General features: G+C 43.2%; 1 protein-coding gene and 1 non-coding gene across 6 annotated transcripts; one reads left to right on the forward strand and one right to left on the reverse strand.

Moving 5' to 3' along the window:
• The first annotated feature begins 260 nt into the window (after positions 1–260).
• Positions 261–18,433, forward strand: irf6 (interferon regulatory factor 6). Of its 5 annotated transcripts, none has more exons than XM_078242229.1 (10): positions 261–416; positions 1,704–1,768; positions 3,896–4,072; positions 6,015–6,219; positions 8,308–8,390; positions 9,630–9,663; positions 11,345–11,488; positions 13,287–13,679; positions 14,887–15,005; positions 16,513–18,433. In XM_078242229.1, the coding sequence occupies exons 3-10, from the start codon at positions 3,899–3,901 to the stop codon at positions 16,735–16,737; spliced, it is 1,377 nt and encodes a 458-aa protein (XP_078098355.1). In that variant the 5' UTR covers positions 261–416; positions 1,704–1,768; positions 3,896–3,898; the 3' UTR covers positions 16,738–18,433. The 5 variants fall into 5 exon arrangements, with proteins under 5 accessions (XP_078098355.1, XP_078098360.1, XP_078098356.1 ...); XM_078242230.1 differs by having other exon boundaries at positions 287–416; positions 1,595–1,768; XM_078242233.1 differs by lacking the exon at positions 261–416 and adding an exon at positions 507–550.
• On the reverse strand, positions 8,048–8,120 carry trnak-cuu (transfer RNA lysine (anticodon CUU)). The gene has a single exon. It is a non-coding gene; the product is annotated as a tRNA-Lys (tRNA).
• Positions 18,434–19,585: the final 1,152 nt, after the last annotated feature.

Consider the following 19,585-nt stretch of genomic DNA (forward strand, 5'->3'; position numbering starts at 1 on the left):
CCTTCTCTATGGACGGTTTGTCTGTAACACGCAAGAAACGCTACTTTTCACTGTATGCTAATACATGTGGCAATGATAAATCAAATCATAGTTGGAATGATTTGGAAAATTGTGGCTTGAGCAGTGAGATAAACGGAGAGCAGAGATGGTCAGTTACCCCGTAGGTTACATCATCACTGTATTGCTGTTTCACGGGTTAGTCAAGCTGCAGTCAGCCTGACTCACTATCCATGCATCCAAATTCCTCGAAGCGAAACTGGGCAAAGTTGGAAAACGCAGCACAGGAAACGCACACTCATGTGACCCAATGAATCACAGTACGCACCTGGTGGTGAACCGAAACTGGGGAAGATCGACATTACCAAAGTGGCTGCAGTGAGTTTATTATTGAGTGTTTGTGTCCTGTAGACTCCCAGGTAAGCTGAGCATCCAAATCGGGTTCTCTATTTCGCGCGACCGTGTGAACACTTTCCCGTATTTTCCTGGTTGCGGGAGACTTGCCCCCTGGTGTCAGGCGGATTTCAGAGTGCTCTTGGCAGCAGCAACGAGAGTGTGTTCACTGTTCACCCTTGTGTTCACATTTAGTTATTCTTCAGTTATCCAAGTTTAGTTTTAAATGCAAGGTTTGTGTCTCCACTGGAATCTTTTTCCGCCAAATGTTTGACATTTACAAAGTATTCACGAATCTACTAGAATCCAGAGACTCTTAGACAGAATGTGTCCTTGGGGTTCTGGAAATTTACCCCAGTGTTTTTGTTTATTTCCGAATCAGCGAGATGCCTCTGAATAAAGTGTGAGTAAATATCTGAGAGTCCCCATCTTATTCCCAACGGATATCCGATCTCGAAATTCTGCATTTCGTTTCAAAGTTTAGAATAAACTTGATCAAATATCCAAAGCTTCAGCATTTACCTTACCCCATTTCGAAAGCTGGCACAGCAACAACGGGCCGAGTGACCTCCTGCACCGTAACAACTCGGGTTAGCTTATTGCCTGGACTTTATTTTCAGGTTCTTGTTGTTTAGTTTTTGACCCCCTTAAAACATTTTAGGATTTTTTTCTGGATTTCTCTCTCTTCCCCCCTCCCGTTTTTCAGTGGTTGTTTATACCTACTGTGGAGTTAATCAGTTTAGTTTTGACTGTCCCATAGATTATTTTTAAAATAAGCAATGAACTGATTTCTTAGAGTGAGTTAGTGAGGTGGGTGCTGTTAACCTGCTGTTCTGGGTGTTGCCTGAGATGAGGTAGGGTGGGAGACCGGGCTGAAGTGGGTGGGTGCTACCTAGGGTGAGATGGGTGCTGCCCTGGGTGGGCTGAATGGGGGGGGGGGGGGGGTGAGATGGGGTTGGGGGAGGCGGTGGGTGCCCTGGGTGTGGCGGCTGCTGGGTGAGTGCCCTGTGTGAGGTGGGTGCTGGGGGGAAGTGAGTGCCCTGTATGGGGTGGGTGCTGTGGGTGCTGTTGAACTGCTGTTCAGGGTGCGGTGTTGACTGGGTCTGACGTAGGTACGACAACAGCAACTTGGAGGAAGTTAGTGGGGAGGGCGGTTAGGGAGAAATTGGTTAAAATCGGGACCAATTTCGGGAATTTCTTTAAGGTAATGGAGACTTAACCAGGTCAGGAGGGGTCAGAGCCTGTTGGACGCTGTTCAGGCTGAGTTGGGCTCTCTGGCTGCTAACAGAGTGTCTGTGTGTTTTTGGCTCCAGTTTTACAGGAGACTCTCTCTAGAGGAAAACATTTCCGGGATTGCAAGCTGGACATCGACGAGAAGGTAAATAGGATACGAATTCCTGATCTCCCGCTTCTTCCAAATTAATTCCCCCTGTCCCGGACTGGGGTTTGGGATTTTAACCCTCTGACTGTCTGGTTCCTGTGCCCGGGGAATGGGGGGTAATTCCCTGCCCCTTGCTTGTTCAGGTGGGTGAAGGGTGTGCCCATCTGTCCCTGTGGGCCTTCAACATTCCTTCCGCCGCATCAAGGGTGGAATTCCCCCCACAGAGAACAGGGTTTAACCACAGTAAATGATTTCTGTGTAGGTTAGTCATGTCCTGCTACTATTTCACTGTGAATCGGGAGCTGAGATCTCACCTGATTCTGGAGGGGGGTGTGAGAGAGCGGACAAGCAGCCTCACTGCTTTGGTTTCACGACAGAGCATAGGTTCTCACTGAGAAAGCGTTGGCAAACACAGCAAAGTGTTGAGCCCCGTTTTGTTTAAAGGAAATGAACCATTGCCTCGGCTTTTTCTTTTTTTTTAAAAAAAAATCTGATTTTACTACTGCAGTGACTGCGAGATTTTACTATTATTGTTAGAGTGAGTTAGTGAGGTGGGTGCTGTTAACCTGCTGTTCTGGACGCTGCCTGAGATGAGGTGGGTGACCGGGCTGAGGTGGGTGGGTGCTACCTAGGGTGAGATGGGTGCTGCTGGGGGTGAGGTGGGTGCTGCTCTGGGTGGGCTGGGTGCTGCTGGGGGTGAGGTGGGTGCCCAGGATGGGATGGGTGCTGCCCTGGGTGAGCTGAATGGGGGTGGGTACTGGGGGGGGGGGGGTTGCGATGGGTGTCCTGGGGGGGTGAGATGGGGTTGGGGGTGGCGGTGGGTGCCCTGGGTGTGGCGGCTGCTGGGTAAGTGGGGGTGAGGTGGGTGCTGCCACTGCACGCACTTCATGAAAATTAGTCAGCAGAAGCCAATTGCTCTCTGGTGAAACTTGTGTTGCAGTTGCCACTGATGTTAGAAATGCTATTTCAGTGTTTTTAAAACTCCCTTACATTGTGGGCCACATTGACACAGCAGGCTTTGCTATAGTGCAAATGGTTTCTGTTGACTGTCTCTCACCTAGCTTAATGCAGTGTGTATGTGTATTTAAGACCTGCTTTCAGAGGGAAGGAGTGCAAGTCTCTACTGACTTGCTCCTGTGTTATGTTGGGTCCCAACTCTAGATTTGATTTGGGTTGTTTTTCGGCTGTAATTATACATTGGCCATGATATTCTTTGTAACTATCTATGCGGGTGTTTATAGTCCATATGATTCTCGTCCGACTCCATATTTTTACCTTCGAGTGTGCCTTCCTATTTCTGCTTTTCTCATGCACTTGTCTGCTTTCCCTTTGGAAACCCCTGATCTGTTTGCCTCCCCCACTTCCTGTGGTGGTGAGTTCCATACTGAGTGTTTTGGGTCCGGAATGCAGTCCATGGAAGTGTGATGGAGGCAGGTTCAATCGAAACATTCAAGTGGGCATTAGGTGATTGTTTGAATAGAAGCAAATGTGGAGGGTATGGGGAAAAGGCAGGGGAATGAAACAAAGTCATGATGTTTGTTTGGAGAAATGGTGTAGACACTATGTACCATGGCTTCCGTCTGTGTCGTAACAATTCTGTGAACCACTGAGCAAATATATTTCTCCTATTTCCTGATTGGATTTATCGGTAGATTTCTTGTTATGATCTTAGGTTTGGATTCACCCACAAGTGGGGACATTCTCTCCATGTTAACTCGGTCCAACTCATTCTGAATTCCAAAGACTTCTGGGTGTCCTCTTTATTTTCTTGTTGGTAAGCTGACCTGTCTGCAGCACGATACACTAGATGATTGGATGCAAATTGTACATTATTGTAAACAAATTGCATTAAGAAAGCTTTGCTTTATGCAATTCAAATGTTGTTATTTCCTGCAACTCAAATTGGCCATTTAAAACTGGTGCTGAAACTACACTTTTCCTACGACTTACGACCCTGATAAATACACTTTCCAGTAATTTGTTACCCTGACGGATGTTGTTTTTAAAAAATGTTTTTGACTATTCCTCATTTACAAATCAGTATTGTTGAAGCCATCCTGTAGGACTAATCCCATGTGACCATTTTATTTGATATCTTAAATAACAAAGACCTTTTTATTTCAGAAAATGGCAATACATCCGCGCAGGGTGCGGTTGAAACCTTGGCTGGTGGCCCAAGTGGACAGTGGCCTTTTCCCGGGTCTAGTTTGGCTCCATCGGGAAAATAAGCGTTTCCAAATCCCTTGGAAACATGCGACTCGCCACAGCCCCCCTCAAGAGGAAGAAAACACTATCTTTAAGGTGAAGCCCAGGTTTTACGCCATTGCATTGTGTTATCAAGAAGGTGTTAGAATACTTAAATAAAAATAATTTACATAATTATGGGGCAAGTGCAGGAAAATGATACTAAGTCATAATGCTTATTCCGAGAGCTGGCACAGACACGATGGGCCAAATGGCGGCCTCCTTTCTGCACAGTAGAAATTCTGGGATATATTTTAGTGACTTAGCATTTGATTTGATTTATTATTGTCACATGTGTTAACATACAGTGAAAAGTATTGTTTCTTGCGATACAGACAAAGCATGCCATTCATAGAGAAGGAAACGAGTGCAGAATGTAGTGTTACAGTCATAGCTAGGGTGTAGAGAAAGATCAACTTAATGCAAGATAAGTCCATTAAAAAGTCTGACAGCAGCAGGGAAGAAGCTGTTCTTGAGTCGGTTGGCATGTGACCTCAGACTTTTGTATCTTTTTCCCGAAGGAAGAAGGTGGAAGAGAGAATGTCCGGGGTGTGTGGGATCCTTGATTATGCTGGCTGTTTTGCCGAGGCAGCGGGAACTGTAGACAGAGTCAATGGATGGGAGGCTGGTTTGCGTGATGGATTGGGTTACGTTCGCGACCTTTTGTAGTTCCTTGCGGTCTTGGGCAGAGCAGGAGCCATACCAAGCTGTGATACAACCAGAAAGAATGTTTTCTATGGTGCATCTGTAAAAGTTGGTAAAAGAAAATGCTGTAAAAGCATTGTGGAAAGTAATGTTATAAAAACTCATATAAACAAATCCACCATACCAAACATAGCTGAGTCATTCTAATTGAAGGTGGCCAGTTCACTTCTGTCACCTTCATGTTCCCACTAAAGTTGAAAAGCCTGGTGCTAATTTTCTCTGAATTAAGTCATTGGGTTATATGAAATAGACGGTTGAAGAAAAATCTTTTGTTTTAAACTGAGTCTAAGAATGTGGTCAGCGTGTCTATTGGTAGATGGGGGCAGCACGGTGGCACAGTGGTTAGCACTGGTGCCTCACCATGCCCTGGACCTGGATTCGATTCCAGCCTAGGGTGACTGTGTGGAGTTTACATGTTCTCCCCGTTCCCGTGTGGTTTCCCTCCGGGTGCCCTGGTTTCCTCCCACACTCCAAAGATGTGTGGGTTAGGTTGATTGGCCATGCTAAATTGCCCCTCAGTGCCAGGGGGACTAGCAGAGTAAATACGTGGGGATATGGGGATGGAGTCTGGGTGGGATGGTTGTCGGTGCTGGCTCGATGGGCTGAATGGCCTCTTTCTGCGCTGTCGGGATTCTATAATTCTAAGATCTTGTATATGTAATCATGACGTGGAATGAGATTGACACTTACTAAACCAACAATGGGATTATTCTTTAACTTGCTGAAATCAGTAGGGCATCAATCACCTCATGGGATTGACAAACCTACTACCCATTCATGCTAATGTTGTTCCCATTGCTAATTTAGCAGCAACCTAGCACTGGCCTGCCAAAGTGTCTGCCAGTTTCAGGCAACGGACCCCTTATTAATATGCAAATGAAGACCCCGTGATATATGTAAGACCCCTGATTGATATTTTAGGTTAAAAGTGCTTGGAGCCTTGCATTCCTGATCAATTTCATTGGCAATATAGTCAGTTTAAAATTTATTTTTGTGGGTCAGGTGTAGTATATGTGATGGGATCAAGCACTGATACTAAAAGAAAAAATGCTGGAAAACCCAGCAGGTCTGGTAACATCTGTGGAGAGAGGAACAGAGTTAATGTTTCGAGTCTGAAGATGGACTCCAAATGTTAACTCTATTTTCTCTCTCCAGAGACCTGCTGAGTTTTTCCAGCATTTTCTATTTTTGTTTCAGATTTTCCGCATCCGCAGCATTTTGCGAACACTGATCTAGTTTAAACCTACGATGCAGGATCACTTTGAGTATTAACCCCGATGTGTTTTATTTACAGGCCTGGGCAGTAGAAACTGGGAAGTACCAAGAAGGGATTGATGAACCAGATCCAGCCAAGTGGAAAGCCCAGCTGCGTTGCGCCCTTAACAAAAGTCGTGAATTTAACCTTATTTATGATGGAACCAAAGAGGTTCCAATGAATCCTCTTAAAATTTACGAAGTGTGTGATATCCCACAGATCAATGGAACACACAGCAATCCAGGTAGAACATTTGATTATCGTAGCTGACACTGGCAAACATTTGCTAAAAGTTGTTGTCAGTTTGGAATTCAATTTGAATAATTTTTGATAACTAACAAAGTTATAGCAGACTGGGAGCAGGAATTGGGGGAAAAAGATTTTATTGGGACATGCAACAAGCAGCTAAAAGCTTCAAGGGGTCAAATTTCAAGTTGAAACGATTGTCATTGATAGGGAGACTGGACTGCCAATGGACTCATGAACTTTAGGATCTTCTTAAATGTCCCAAGGCATTTCACAGGAGCATTATCAAATAATATTTGACACAGAGCCATTTGTAGATATTAGGATAGCTGACCAGAATCTTGGTCAAAGATGTCTAAAGGAATAACTTGCAAGAGGAGAGAGAGGTGGATAGGTTCATGGAGGGAATTGCTGAGGTTTAGGCTTAGGCAACTCCAGGCATGACCACCAGCAGTGGAGTGAACACAACTGGGCATGTGCAAGGGATCAGAATTGGAGGAGTGTAGAGATGTGGCAGGACTGTAGGGCAAGAGGAAACGACAGAGGCGAGGAGGGGCAAGGCCATGGGGTGCTTTAACTTGAGGGTATGAATTTTAAAACTTTGAGGCATTGTCGGAGTTGATCAGCAATCACTCAATGGATGAATATTTCTTGGTGTAAGTTAGGATTAGGGCAGCAGAGTTTCTAAAGAAGCTCACGTTAAGGAATTCAAGTCAAGCCAGGAAAACATCCGAATAGCCAAGTCTGGAGTTAGCAAAGGCGTTGGTCACAGGCATAGCAGCAATTGGCTGAAGGCTGGGGCAAAAATGAGTGATGTTAAAGAAGTGAAATAAACAGCTCTTTGTGCTGGAGAGGATATGTAATCAGAAGCTCGCCTCCAGTTCCAGGAGGTAGCTCAGGATGTGCACAGTCTTGTTTGGCCTCAGACAGTGAACAGAGAATGGGATAAAGTCAATAGCTCAAGATCAGAGTTTGTGGCAGAGATTGAATATCAGACAAGCTCCACAATGCACCTGAGGTAGTAAAGGCACTGGGAGAGGTGACGGTGAGTATGGGTGGGACGGTGGCACAGTGCTTAGCACTGCTACCTCAGAGTGCCAGGGACCCCAATTCAATTCCGGCCTTGGGTGACTGTCTGCGTGGAGTTTGCACATTCTCCCCGTGTCTGCATGGATTTCCTCCGGGTGCCCTGGTTTCTACCCAAACTCCAAAGATGTGCATGTTAGGTAGATCGACCATGCTAAATTGCCCCTTAGTGTCTAAAGATGTGTAGGTTAATTGGATTAGATATGGTAACTGTGTAGGATTACAGGAATAGGATGGAGATGTGGCCCTGGGTAAAATGCTGTTCGGAGATTCGGTGTTGCCGCAATGGACTGAATGGCCTCTTTCTGCATTGTCAGGCTCTGGTTCAAATGTGGCAAATGACTAAAGAGCCAAAATAGTTTTGGGACTTAAACAATTAAACAAACAAGTTTGTTTGTTTTCTGTTTAAAATTATCCTTTTTAAAGTTTATTTCTTAGTGTCACGAGTAGGCTTACGTTAACACTGCAATGAAGTTATTGTGAAAATCCCCTAGTCGCCACACTCCGGCACCTGTTCGGATACACTGAGGGAGAATTTAGCATGGTCAATGCATCTAACCAGCACGTCCTTTGGACTGTGTGGAGGAAAGCGGAGCACCCGGAGGAAACCCATGTAGACATGGGAAGAACATGCAAATGCCACACGGACGATGACCCAAGCTGGGAATCGAACCTGGGTCCCTGGCGCTGTGAGGCAACAGTGCTAACTGCTGTGCCACCATGTCACCCTAAAACTACGGTGCCCAACGTGGGGCTCGAACCCACGACCCTGAGATTAAGAGTCTCATGCTGTACTGACTGAGCTAGCCGGGCACAACCTTGAGTAAAATCATAATGTAAATCTACTCAAATGCATGAGACAGCTGCCAGAATCACTGCTCAAATTAAGTTTCACTTCATTCAGTGCAGTAAAGGCGCAAGCAGGTTTTTTGACCTCTGAAGAACATTGGTTTATCTTAAATGTCTTCACATTATAATGTGGTTAATATGTATTTTACAGGATCTGTACCATGGGAAGAAAAGGATGTAGATTTGGAAGATGAAGAGGAGGATGACTCGAGCTCTTCTCAGCCTCAAGTTAAAGTGAGTGGAAAAACTTTTGAAACATCAATTTGGAACAAGGCAATGCTGCTGCAACAAATTTAACCTGGACAGATTTAACCCTGATGATTTTGGTAGCTGAGGTTACCACCAGGTGTAGAACTAAGTCATACAATCTCAGTTCATGGTCTATGTTGAGTGCAGTTGTAGGGGCTTTACAGTTGACCTAAGAAGTTGTAGGCCAGGAGAATGGGTGAAAAAAAATATATCAACTTGAATTCTTGCCCCCTATTGCTGTGTAAGACTCCCAGCTGGAAACGGTACATGGATGAAAATCCGACATGTACACCAGGGGCTCTGATGTTCAAGTAGCTTGCTGGCATGTACCATCTTGGCTTGATGACAATGACCATTTCTCCAAAGGGGGGATACATTGCTTTTAATTACTCATACCAGTGGGTGTTAAATTGTTAATGAATATGAGACAGTAAAATTTTCAGATGATGGTATCTGAACCTGAAATTATGGTCTTCAAATCATCCTTGCTTGCCAGCTCTGTGGTCTATGTATTTTCAGCTGGCTGTTGTGCTGAATGCCAGCAGATGCTGTACAATTAAATTAATCATGGGAACCAATGCAATTTTATCCGCTGACAATCAATCTTGGATTGTTAGGAAATAATGGAATCAACATCTATTCCAAAGAAATGAATGCAGTCGGCTATATTCAGATTATAGCTTGATGTAGCAGAGTAGGAGGCTGTATATTTGCGCTCTTGATAGAACAATCCAATTAATCCCATTCCCCTTCCCTTTTCCCTATAGTCCTACAAAATTTATCCCCTTAAAATACTTCCCTTTTCCCAAAGGGGATGAGATGTTATTGAATTTGCTTCCACCACCCTTTTAACCAGTGCATTCGAGATCTAATGAGCAAAGCTAATATAGATCCTCACTCTTCAGCAATAATGTGGAGTTGCCGGTGTTGGACTGGGGTAGGCACAGTAAGTAGTCTCACAGCACCAGGTTAAAGTCCAACAGGTTCATTTGGTAGCACTAGCTTTCGGAGCGTTGCCCCTTCAGCAGGTGACTCACCTGATGAAGGGCCAATGCTCCGAAAGCTTCTGCTACCAAATAAACCTGTTGGACTTTAACCTGGTGTTGTGAGACTACTTACTGTGTCTTCAGCAATAGCCGGCTTCCTATTTATGAAAATATTGGTCTTTGGTCACTTGTGGCTTTTTAAAAGAAGAACTACTCACTCACCTTCTTTTATACACAGATGCAAGAAAGCTTTCCATATCTCAGTTTGAATGGTAAGTGAACCCAAATGTGAATTTAATAATCCATGTTCTTGTTTTTAATTATTAAGATCTTGCAATAAAATAGATTTTTAAAAATCTCTAGAAATTGAGTTTGAAATCAGTCTGGTTGGGTTCTGTGTTGGTTGTAAGCATCCAGTGTGAAATGGGTCTGGACAATCTCGGCTCATTTCCGACAAGCCTCATTGAAAAGCTGGTCTGGGTATGAGGCAGGATGGAGGCAGCTCAGTCAAAGCTGGTGTACCAGAAAATGCTCAATGCTGAAACTTAGAGGGATGAATATTTGCCAGGACAGTGAGGAGAACCTCCTGCTGTACTTTGAATAGTGTAACAAAATCTTTTCTTTCAGTTGAGGGGGCGGACAAGGCCTTAACATTGGTTTAATTTAACTTCTATTGACAAAGTGCAGCATTCTCTCCGACTGCTGCATCTGCCGAGAGTTTTGTACCTGGAAGGGGATTTGAACAGGCAACCTTTAGACTTGAGGCGAGTGCACTGCCATTGACCTGTGACTAACACTGGAATGGGACTCTATTTGCCAGCTGCATATGCCTCATTACAGGCAATGTGGACATTCTTAAGAGGTGAAGCAGGAACTAGGGATTGAAAGTCGATCATTCAATTAAGAATCCAACATTCTGCTTTGTAGCTATCACTCCAGCTGGGTTAATGTTTTAAGAATTTTTTTCGATGTAAAGTACATTGTGTACTTGGGAAACTTTCAGCATTCTATTATAATTCAACTTTACTTGCAGCATTGTGACGACTTTTAGACATAATCAGGACCTGCAAGACCGCACGGTGGCGCAGTGGTTAGCACTGCTGCCTCACAGTGCCAGGAGCACAGGTTCGATTCCGGCCTTGAGTGACTGTCTGTGTGGAGTTTGCACATTCTCCGTGTCTGCGTGGGTTTCCTCTGCATGCTCTGGTTTCCTTCCACAACCCAAAAATGTGCAGATTAAATGGACTGGCCATGCTAAATTGTCCCTTAGTGTCCAGAGATGTGTAGGTTAGGTGGATTAGCAGGGTAAATATGTGGGGTTACAGGGACAGTAAGAAGCCTCACAACACCAGGTTAAAGTCCAATAGGTTTATTTGGTAGTAAAAGCCACACTCTACATCATTACAGGGACAGGACAGGGAGTTGGTGGGCCTGGGTGAGATGCTTTGTTGGAGAGTTGGTGCAGACTCGATGGGCCAAGTGGCCTTCTTATGCACTGTAGGTGAAAGATGTGTTGGTTAGGTGCACGGGCCATGATAAATTCTCCCTCAGTACTCGAGCAGGCACCGAAGTGTGGTGACTAGGGGATTTTCACAGTAACTTCATTGAGTTGTTAAAGTAAGCTTGTGACACTAGTAAGTAAAAAAAAAATTCCAATCTTGCTGTACGCAGTAGTATTTGATTCTATGAGGCAGCCTAGAAAGCCAATTGTTTGTACTATGGTCACTTCACTAGGCAGCCACCGTTGCCGTCTTGGGTCAAATAGGATGGGCAATACCTGCTTTGAGATCATTTGTCTTACAAAAAGTGAACACTGCTGTAATTTAAGTTACACAACGAGAGTGGATGATCTAACCAAACAGTGCAAAAAATAATAATTTTTAAAAGTAAAAGTTGATCTAGGATTAAACAGCAATGATGGCAACTCTTAACTGTGTAACTTGAACCTTGCAGACTCTCCGATGCCCCCGGCAAATGTCACCAGCTGTTCTCCCAATGAGTGGATAAAGACTGAGCCAGAACAGATCCTGCAGGTTGATCCACACATGCCAGCAGAGATATTCAGCTCTCCAGAAACCTGGATCAGCTCGCTGCCCAGTAAGCAAAACTCTGTTGCATACCACAACCAGATCTAAGATTGGCACGTTTCTCTATGGCAACAATTTTCCCCCTGTCCTCTGCCAGCCTAATTAGTGACATTCTTCGCAAACCTTCAACTCAGTTGCAGTTAATTGCTTTTTCTGTCATATTCCTTAAAAAGCTGAACTGAAATTGGCCATTAATATTTAATATTGCATCCTCATTAGGAAGGCTTGCATTATATATATAAAAAGCACATGATGTACTGGAAATGTTTCAGTGAGCTAGCTGTGTAATGAATAACTTAAAAATGCAACGACTGTACAGAAAAGTGTAACACTTTGCTGCTTTAGGAATTCGTAGTGCATAATGCACTAAAAGACCAGTTAACTTGTTTAAGTTGGTGGTTATAGATGAAGGAAGCATGTAATGTGTGGTTAACATTTAGATAGTTACATGGGTACGATGGGTATAGAGGGATATGGGCCAAATGCGGGCAATTGGGATTAGCTTAGGGGTTTTAAAAAAAAAAAAGGGTGGCATGGACAAGTTGGGCCGAAGGCCTGTTTCCATGTTGTAAACCTCTATGACTCTATGACTCATTGCTGCCTCACAGTGCCAGGGATCTGGGTTTGATTCCTGGCTTGGGTCACTGTCTATGCAGAGTCTGCATGTTCTCCCCGTGTCTGTGTGAGTTTCCTCCGGATGCTCCGGTTTCCTCCCACAGTCCAAAAGACGTGCTGGTTAGGTGCATTGGTCATGCTAAATTCTCCCTCGGTGTACCCGAACAGGCGCTATAGTGTGGCAACTGGGGGATTTTCACAGTAACTTATTTGCAGTGTTAATGTAAGCCTATCTGTCACACGAATAAATAAACATAAAACGTTGGATACTAGAAGAATCTAGTCTGCTCTTTTCCATATTGCCATGAGATGTTGAACATCTTGAATATTTATCTGAATTTGGCCTAATGTATAATCTAATGATAGCACTACCTAAAATGCATCTCTCTGCATTAATGACCTGGCTGATTTCCTCCCATATATATTGTTGCATCCGAAAGAAACCCTTGAAGCTGGAACATTTGGACTTTGTGCTGAGAATATTGCTACCTGAGCTAAATTGCTTTCCCCAAGAAAATGTTTGAGGAAAGTACATTAGAGTAAAATATTCAAGTTTATTGGCAACTCTGAATATCTTGCACTGACTGAGGATGGGACATTTGCTTCCCTCAATACAAAGGTTAAAGAACATAAACAAAGGTAAATGGGAATTGATGCCAAAAACTTTCAGTGAACAATTAAATGATTTTAAAAAGAAATTAAATTCATATTTATCCATGCACTTCATTATTTGGGTGGCACAGTGGTTAGCACAGCTGCCTCACGGCACCAGGTTCAATTCCGGCCTTGGGTGATTGTGACTTGGGTGAGTGTGGAGTTTGTATGTTCTCCCCATGTCTGTGTGGGTTTCCTCCGGGTGCTCCAGTTTCCTCCCACAGTCCACAGATGTCAGGCTAGGTGGATTGACCATGCTATATTGCCCCTTCGTGTCCCAAAATGTGTAGATTAGGGAGATTAATGGGGAAACGGCATGGGATTACGGGACAGTGGGTGGGTGATGGACTTGGGTAAGATGCTCTGTTGGAGAGTCAGAGCAGACTTGATGGGCCGAGTGGCTTTCTGCACTGTTGGGATTCTATGATTATGAGTATGAATCTAATCATCATCCTTCAAATCATAAAAAATATGTCGTGGAAAGGTTCTCTTATGAACTTCAAAAGATTGATTCTTATTTTCCCTTCAATTCTGTACAGTGACAGACCTGGAGATCCAGTTCCAGTACAGAGGCAAAGAATTGGGGCCAGTCTTAAACGTCAGCAATCCACAGGGATGCCGTCTCTTTTATGGGGATCTGGGTCCAATGCCAAACCAGGAGGAGTTATTTGGTCCCGTTTCCCTTGAACAAGTGAAATTTCCTGGGACAGACCATATCTCAAACGAAAAGCAGCGCCTCTTCACAAACCGTCTGCTGGATGTGATGGATCGAGGGCTGATCCTGGAAGTGAGTGGTCATGCAATCTATGCCATCCGCCTGTGTCAGTGTAAGGTGTACTGGTCAGGCCCATGTGCGAGTGGAACCAATACCCCACATGTCATAGAACGACAGAAGAAAGTCAAACTCTTTTGTTTGGAAACTTTCTTGAGTGGTGAGTTTTCTTCAATGACTCTTTATGTAAGCTAAGTGGAATGGATTGAACAAAATTGGTTTAATTTCTGTAAACCAAAGTGCGAATTCTCTTGCGGCGGTAGGTATATGATGGTATCCCTCCCAAAGGTGTTTATCTCCTCTGCTTTCTTCCTCCTGATATGCGGGTTGGGTTGATTGGCCATGCAGAAATTGCCCCTTAGTGTCAGGGCGGTTAGCATGGTAAATACATGGGGTTATGGGGATGGGGCCTGGGTGGGATTGTTGTCGGTGTAGGCTCCATTGGCCGAATGGCTTCCTGCACTCTGTTGATTCGCTGATTCTATTCTATGTGAATTTCTTTTTAAAAAAATAATAATTTTGCGGGATTTGGACATTGCTGGCTAGAACAGCATTTTAATTGCTGCTCTCTTTCTAGATGAGAGAGCTGTGATTTCTTGGTTCTACCATCAGCGAGAGGCAGCTGTATTTGAAGATAAAGGGGGAAAATGTAGGAAAGGGTCGTAATGAAGAAAGAGAGAGACACTGATTATACAGCAAGGTGGCACTGGTTAGCACTGCTCCCTCACAGCGCCAGAGACCCGAGTTCAATTCTGGCCTTGGATAACTGACTGTGTGGAGTTTGCACATTCTCCCCAGGTCAATGTGGGTTTCCCCTGGGTGCTCTGGTTTCCTCCACAGTCCAAAGATGTGCGGGTTAGGGGGATTAAACAGGTAAATGCGTGGGGTTACTAAGATGTGGCAGGGGGTGAGCCTGGCTAGGATGCTCTGTTGGAGAGTTGATCTGATGGGCTGAATGGCCTCCTTCTGCACTGTGGGGAGTCTATAAATGCTGTGTTATTTTGCTCTGGGCTACACTAATTATGAAAATCAGTTGGGGCCAAAACTGAAATTGTTGCTTGTCTTTTACAGTCCAGAACTTGGATTTTTAGTTTTTCTTCTTATGACGTTTTAAGTGACAAAGTGTCACTTTACCTTTTTATTATTAACAACTGATAAAAATTACTGGCCGCACTTTTAAACTGAACCATTTGCCGGAATTCCACCACCGCGCCCGCCACGGAGTCGGAGCGGGCGAGGGGTGGTAAACGGAAATGTCCGTTGACCTCGGGCGAGAATTTCCGGTCTTGCCTGAACGAGGCCATAAAATCCCGCCCACAGTCTTCACACACACAACTCTGCTCACAAATTTTAATTTTGAATTGCAGATCTGATTTATCTACAAAGAGGACAAAGTAACAAAGTGCCGCCCTTTGAGATTTACCTGTGCTTTGGAGAAGAGTGGCCTGATGGCAAACCTAAGGAAAGAAAGCTAATAATGGTGCAGGTAACAGATTGCTGGATTTTGCATCGATATAAATTATTAGTCATGTTTCTAGGTAAAGTACTCGGTTTGCAGTGTATAATTTTGCAACAAAGAGTCTGTGACAGTCTGAGTCAGTTAATTATCATTGTATGTGTTTACGATGTGTTGGGCATTTAGCCAGCTTCTATATGGGTAGGAGTATATTCATTCAGTCTCCTTTATTTAAGTCTAAAATTGAGAACTGAATAAAAGCCTACGACATTTTTACAGTCCAGAGCTTGGACTTCTAGTTTTTCTTTTATGATGTTTTAAGTGACAAAGTGTCACTTTACCTTTTGAAATGTGAAGTCATAAATGGGCTCGAGTTCAGGATGTTTACCAATCCTGACGGACAAGGTTCTCTTGCCACCCCTCAATGTTCATCCTGGCAGGGGGAAGGTTGCTCACCACTTGCTGGTGGTGTGATCTTCTGGTTCTGCTGCTGTCAATGTGGCAGGGGGGTGGGACCAGAAACCCCCACTGGTATATATGACCAGAGAATTTCAGCTTTAATATTTCTTGCTCTGTTCCTTTTGATTAGAACCCATAACTTCTAACTATCTAGGGGCAAGGGATGGTTAAATTTCCTGATTAAAGAAAATAATGTTAGGAGCAGCCTAATTGTACCAGAAGCTTTCTTTTGGTGCTGTATATTATTGATATGGGAAACGCACCATTTGCCCATTTATCCGGACCAATGAGTTCTAATTTTGTCACCACTAAAACTTTTTCAAAACCAATGCTGCCATCATTAGTAGACCAATGGCTTAATCAGTTATCGGCCTCCATTTATTTCACATTTCTTCAAGGATATGGGCAACATTGCTAAGGCCACGTTGATTGCCCATATCTAGTTACCTACAAGTGGGTCTTCTTGAAGTGTGGCAATCCAAGGCAACGTTGTTCGATAAATTCCGGGATGTTGACCCAGCAACAGAAATATCCCAAGTCTGGGTGATGGGTGACAATGTTCCCACAGTATTACTCCTCTTCACCTCCTCAGTGGTAGCAGTTGCAAGGGGAGGGGCACTTGCTGTGTTTGTAACAGTAGATTGCACTTGACTGAGGGTCACATTTGGAACTTTTGAAAGCTACAACCATCTTCAAACAGGAAAATGCTTTGTGTTCTCCATGGAGTGGCACAGTAGTTAGCACTGCTGCCTCATAGTGCCAGGGACCTAGGTTCGATTCCTGCCTTGGGTCACTGTCTGTGCAGAATCTGCATGTTCTCCCCATGTCTGTGTGGGTTTCCTCCGGGTGCTCTGGTTTCCCCACAGCCAGAAAGACGTGCTGGTTAGGTGTATTGGCCATACTAAATCCTCCCTCAGTGTACCTGAACAGGCACCTGAGTGTGGCGACAACAGGATTTTCACAGCAACTTCATCGCAGTGTTACTGAAAGATACTTGTGACACTAATCAATCAACTTAAAAAGAAATCTAATTGTTGTGATTTTTAATGTTTTTATCTTTACTATCTTGACCTTTCAGATCGTGCCAGTTGTTGCACGGATGATTTACGAGATGTTCAATGGTGAATTCACACGTTCCTTTGACAGTGGCAGTATCCGACTACAGATCTCGACTCCGGATATTAAGGACAATATTGTGACTCACCTGAAGCAGCTGTACCATCTCTTGCAAACACAAGGACATGAGCCCTGGCAAATTCAACCTCCGAACCTGCACATGGCACAGCCCCTGCCTACCCAGTAACATACACTTTCTTCCCAACCACTAGATCTGTTAACTGTAGGTGAACATTCCTCAAAGTGAATGTAAAATACTGATTACTTTTTAAATATATGGTCAATATGCTTGTCCACGCTAACAACGGTACCATTCAAGATTGTGAATGTCATTATGTTGTAACTTATAGCATTGTTGAGTTTTTATTACATAAATTGAGCTGCATATAATCTCTTCTGTGTAGTTTATAAGCCCAGTCTCTGTCTCTAGTTGTATGTTGGGAAATGCTGAACTTCCTCCAAGATCAGAGATGTTTTATAATGATTTTAATCTCACTGCTTGCTATGGTGTCTAATTTTAAATCAATTTGCAGTACTGTAAAGAAAGAACTTGCATTTATCTGGCAACGTTTGCAACTTGGGGAAATCGCTAAATGTATTATAGCCAAAAAAGTACATTTGAAGTGTAATTATTGTAATATAGGTTGTCTTGATACTCACATTGTTCAGCTGTGGCCTTTTTAAGGTACTGAAATTGTCCAGTAAAGTCTGTATTTTGTGCTGTAGACTTCTAATTAAGAAAGTTTATTTCACGTTGAGTGGTGCCAGTGTTCGCAGACACCTTGCATTCAACCTTGTTCAGATTTTTGTAAGCTGGCAGTAGAATTTGGAACACACTGTGCAGTGAAAAAAATCCTTGGACCCAAACTTGATGAGATGAAAAGAGAAAGGTATAAACGGGGACTGGAGGCAATATTTAACAAGCTCTATCATAGAGCTCTTTTAAATGGCATAAGAATGTGGTTTCAAAAGGCCTATTAACACCAGATGCCCATCTTCCAAAAGTGATTACTCCTTGTTTTTATCTTGAATGAAGTTAATTCATTACATACTTCATCAAGTTAACTTTGTTGTTGCACCTCCCTTGCCGTTATGTTTTAATCATGAATCAAAATAAGGCAGAGACAAGTGTTTTGGGTGCAAAATACTATGTAAAGGATTTGCTAACTAAACTGAATAATTGAGGATTGGCATACTATATAAAATTGCCTTTGAACATGTGTGTGCGCTTTTTAAAAAATCTTTAATTGTGTACTGAAATTGTTAGTTACCATATCATTAATTATTGATACTGCTTCAATTCAGAAATTGGTGTTGGATCTGCAACATTGGACATAATTCTATACAAAAGTGACTTATCCATTTTTATTAAGAATGTCATCTGGACATTGATCAGTTTCTGGTACCACGAAATTTCAAAAGATTAAGATTAGCCTTATTGATGAAAGAGAATTTTTGGTTTCTGTATTATAGCAACTTTGTTTATTATATTACAGTAGTTGATATCGGAATTTTAAATGTGAATGCTATGAAAAATGTCTGCTTCCGATAAGTACACGTGATTTAATCTCGATGTTGACTTTGGTGCGATACAATCGATGCAGTGTTTCACAAATGATATTAAACTAGCATTTAGGATAAGTGGTGGCAGATGGTTAAAGGTAGAAATATCTATAAATTATTGCTTCAGTTGCACATAATATTTTTGATCGAATCCTTTTGAAAACCAATATAAACCTATCTACACAGAACCAACTTCAAGTAATATTCTGAAAGATTTAATGTTCATAAAATCTGTAACATGCCATTTTATATTCATGTGCTTGCTGTATATTGGAGGACCCTGTGTCCTATACTGCATTAAACTACAATGTAGTTTTTATAATGCAAGTTGTAACGTGTGTTTTTAATATGTCGGGTGTGTTTGGGAACATTTCTTTGGTCTTGTCTTATTTTACATTTTGTTTTATCATCGGAGAGATTGAATAAACTGGGATTGTTCTCCCTGGAAAGACAGAGGCTGAGGAGTGACCTGATAGTTTATAAAATTATGAGAGGTATAGGGTGAACAGTTGGAAGCTTTTTCTCAGGGCAGAATTGACAATTACAAGTTACACAAGTTCAAGATAAGGGAGGAAAGGTTCAGTGAAGATGTGCGGGGGAAGTTTTTTACACAGAGGGTGATGGGGGCTTGGAATGCACTGCCAAGTGAGGTGGTTGAGACAGTTACATTAGCCACATTTAAGACTTATCTTGATAGGCATATAAACAGATGGGGAATAGAGGGATATAAGCGGTTGGTCTAGATAGGACAACGTGATCGGCGCAGGTTTGGAGGGCTGAAGGGCCTGTTCCTGTGCTGTACTGTTCTTTGTTCTTTTGTTTATTCTTTGATGTAGGCAGGGGGAGTTCAACACTCCATTAAAATTATTTAATTTTTGACCAATCTACTCCTTTCAGAAAAAAAATAACTTTAATTAATTTGACAGGGCACACAAAAAATAGATGTTTATCCAGAAATTAAAACAGAAGTGCTGGTAAAATACAGCAGTGATGTGGAAATGCCAGCATTGGACTGGGGTAAGCACAGTAAGAAGTCTCGCAACACCAGGTTAAAGTCCAACCTGATGAAGGAGCAGCGCTCCGAAAGCTTGTGCTACCAAATAAACCTGTTGGACTTTAACCTGGTGTTGTGGAACACAGCAGGTTAGCACAATGACGCTCCTTTATCAGGTCACCTGACCTGTTTTTTGCACCTTTTCTCTGTGCAGATGGCAGCGCTGGTTCCCGGCCTAAAGAACCTAAAAGACACATGGCACATGTATGGTCATTTCCCAGCTGGTGCATGCACCAGGAACTGGAGTTCCCGACCTCTGAAGGCATGTATTTGAGCTTCATCACAATATCCCACTTTCCTCTCGCCCCACACTCTTTTCTGATTTACAAGCCTCCAAGTCAGACAACTTTACCCTTGTGCCTTCCCCCTTTCAGATAGCGAAGAACCGCCAGACCATGGACAAACAGTGGAGAGGCAC

The sequence above is a fragment of the Mustelus asterias genome, chromosome 25, assembly GCF_964213995.1.
Source record: "Mustelus asterias chromosome 25, sMusAst1.hap1.1, whole genome shotgun sequence".
NCBI classification, from domain to species: Eukaryota; Metazoa; Chordata; class Chondrichthyes; order Carcharhiniformes; family Triakidae; genus Mustelus; species Mustelus asterias.

Coding starts and splice junctions, on each gene's coding strand:
- irf6 (XM_078242229.1), top strand. CDS start 3,899: ATGGCAATACATCCGCGCAGGGTGCGGTTGAAACCTTGGCTGGTGGCC. Junction 8,391..9,629: donor CTTCTCAGCCTCAAGTTAAA/GTGAGTGGAAAA, acceptor TTTTATACACAG/ATGCAAGAAAGCTTTCCATA. Junction 13,680..14,886: donor TTTGGAAACTTTCTTGAGTG/GTGAGTTTTCTT, acceptor TTTGAATTGCAG/ATCTGATTTATCTACAAAGA.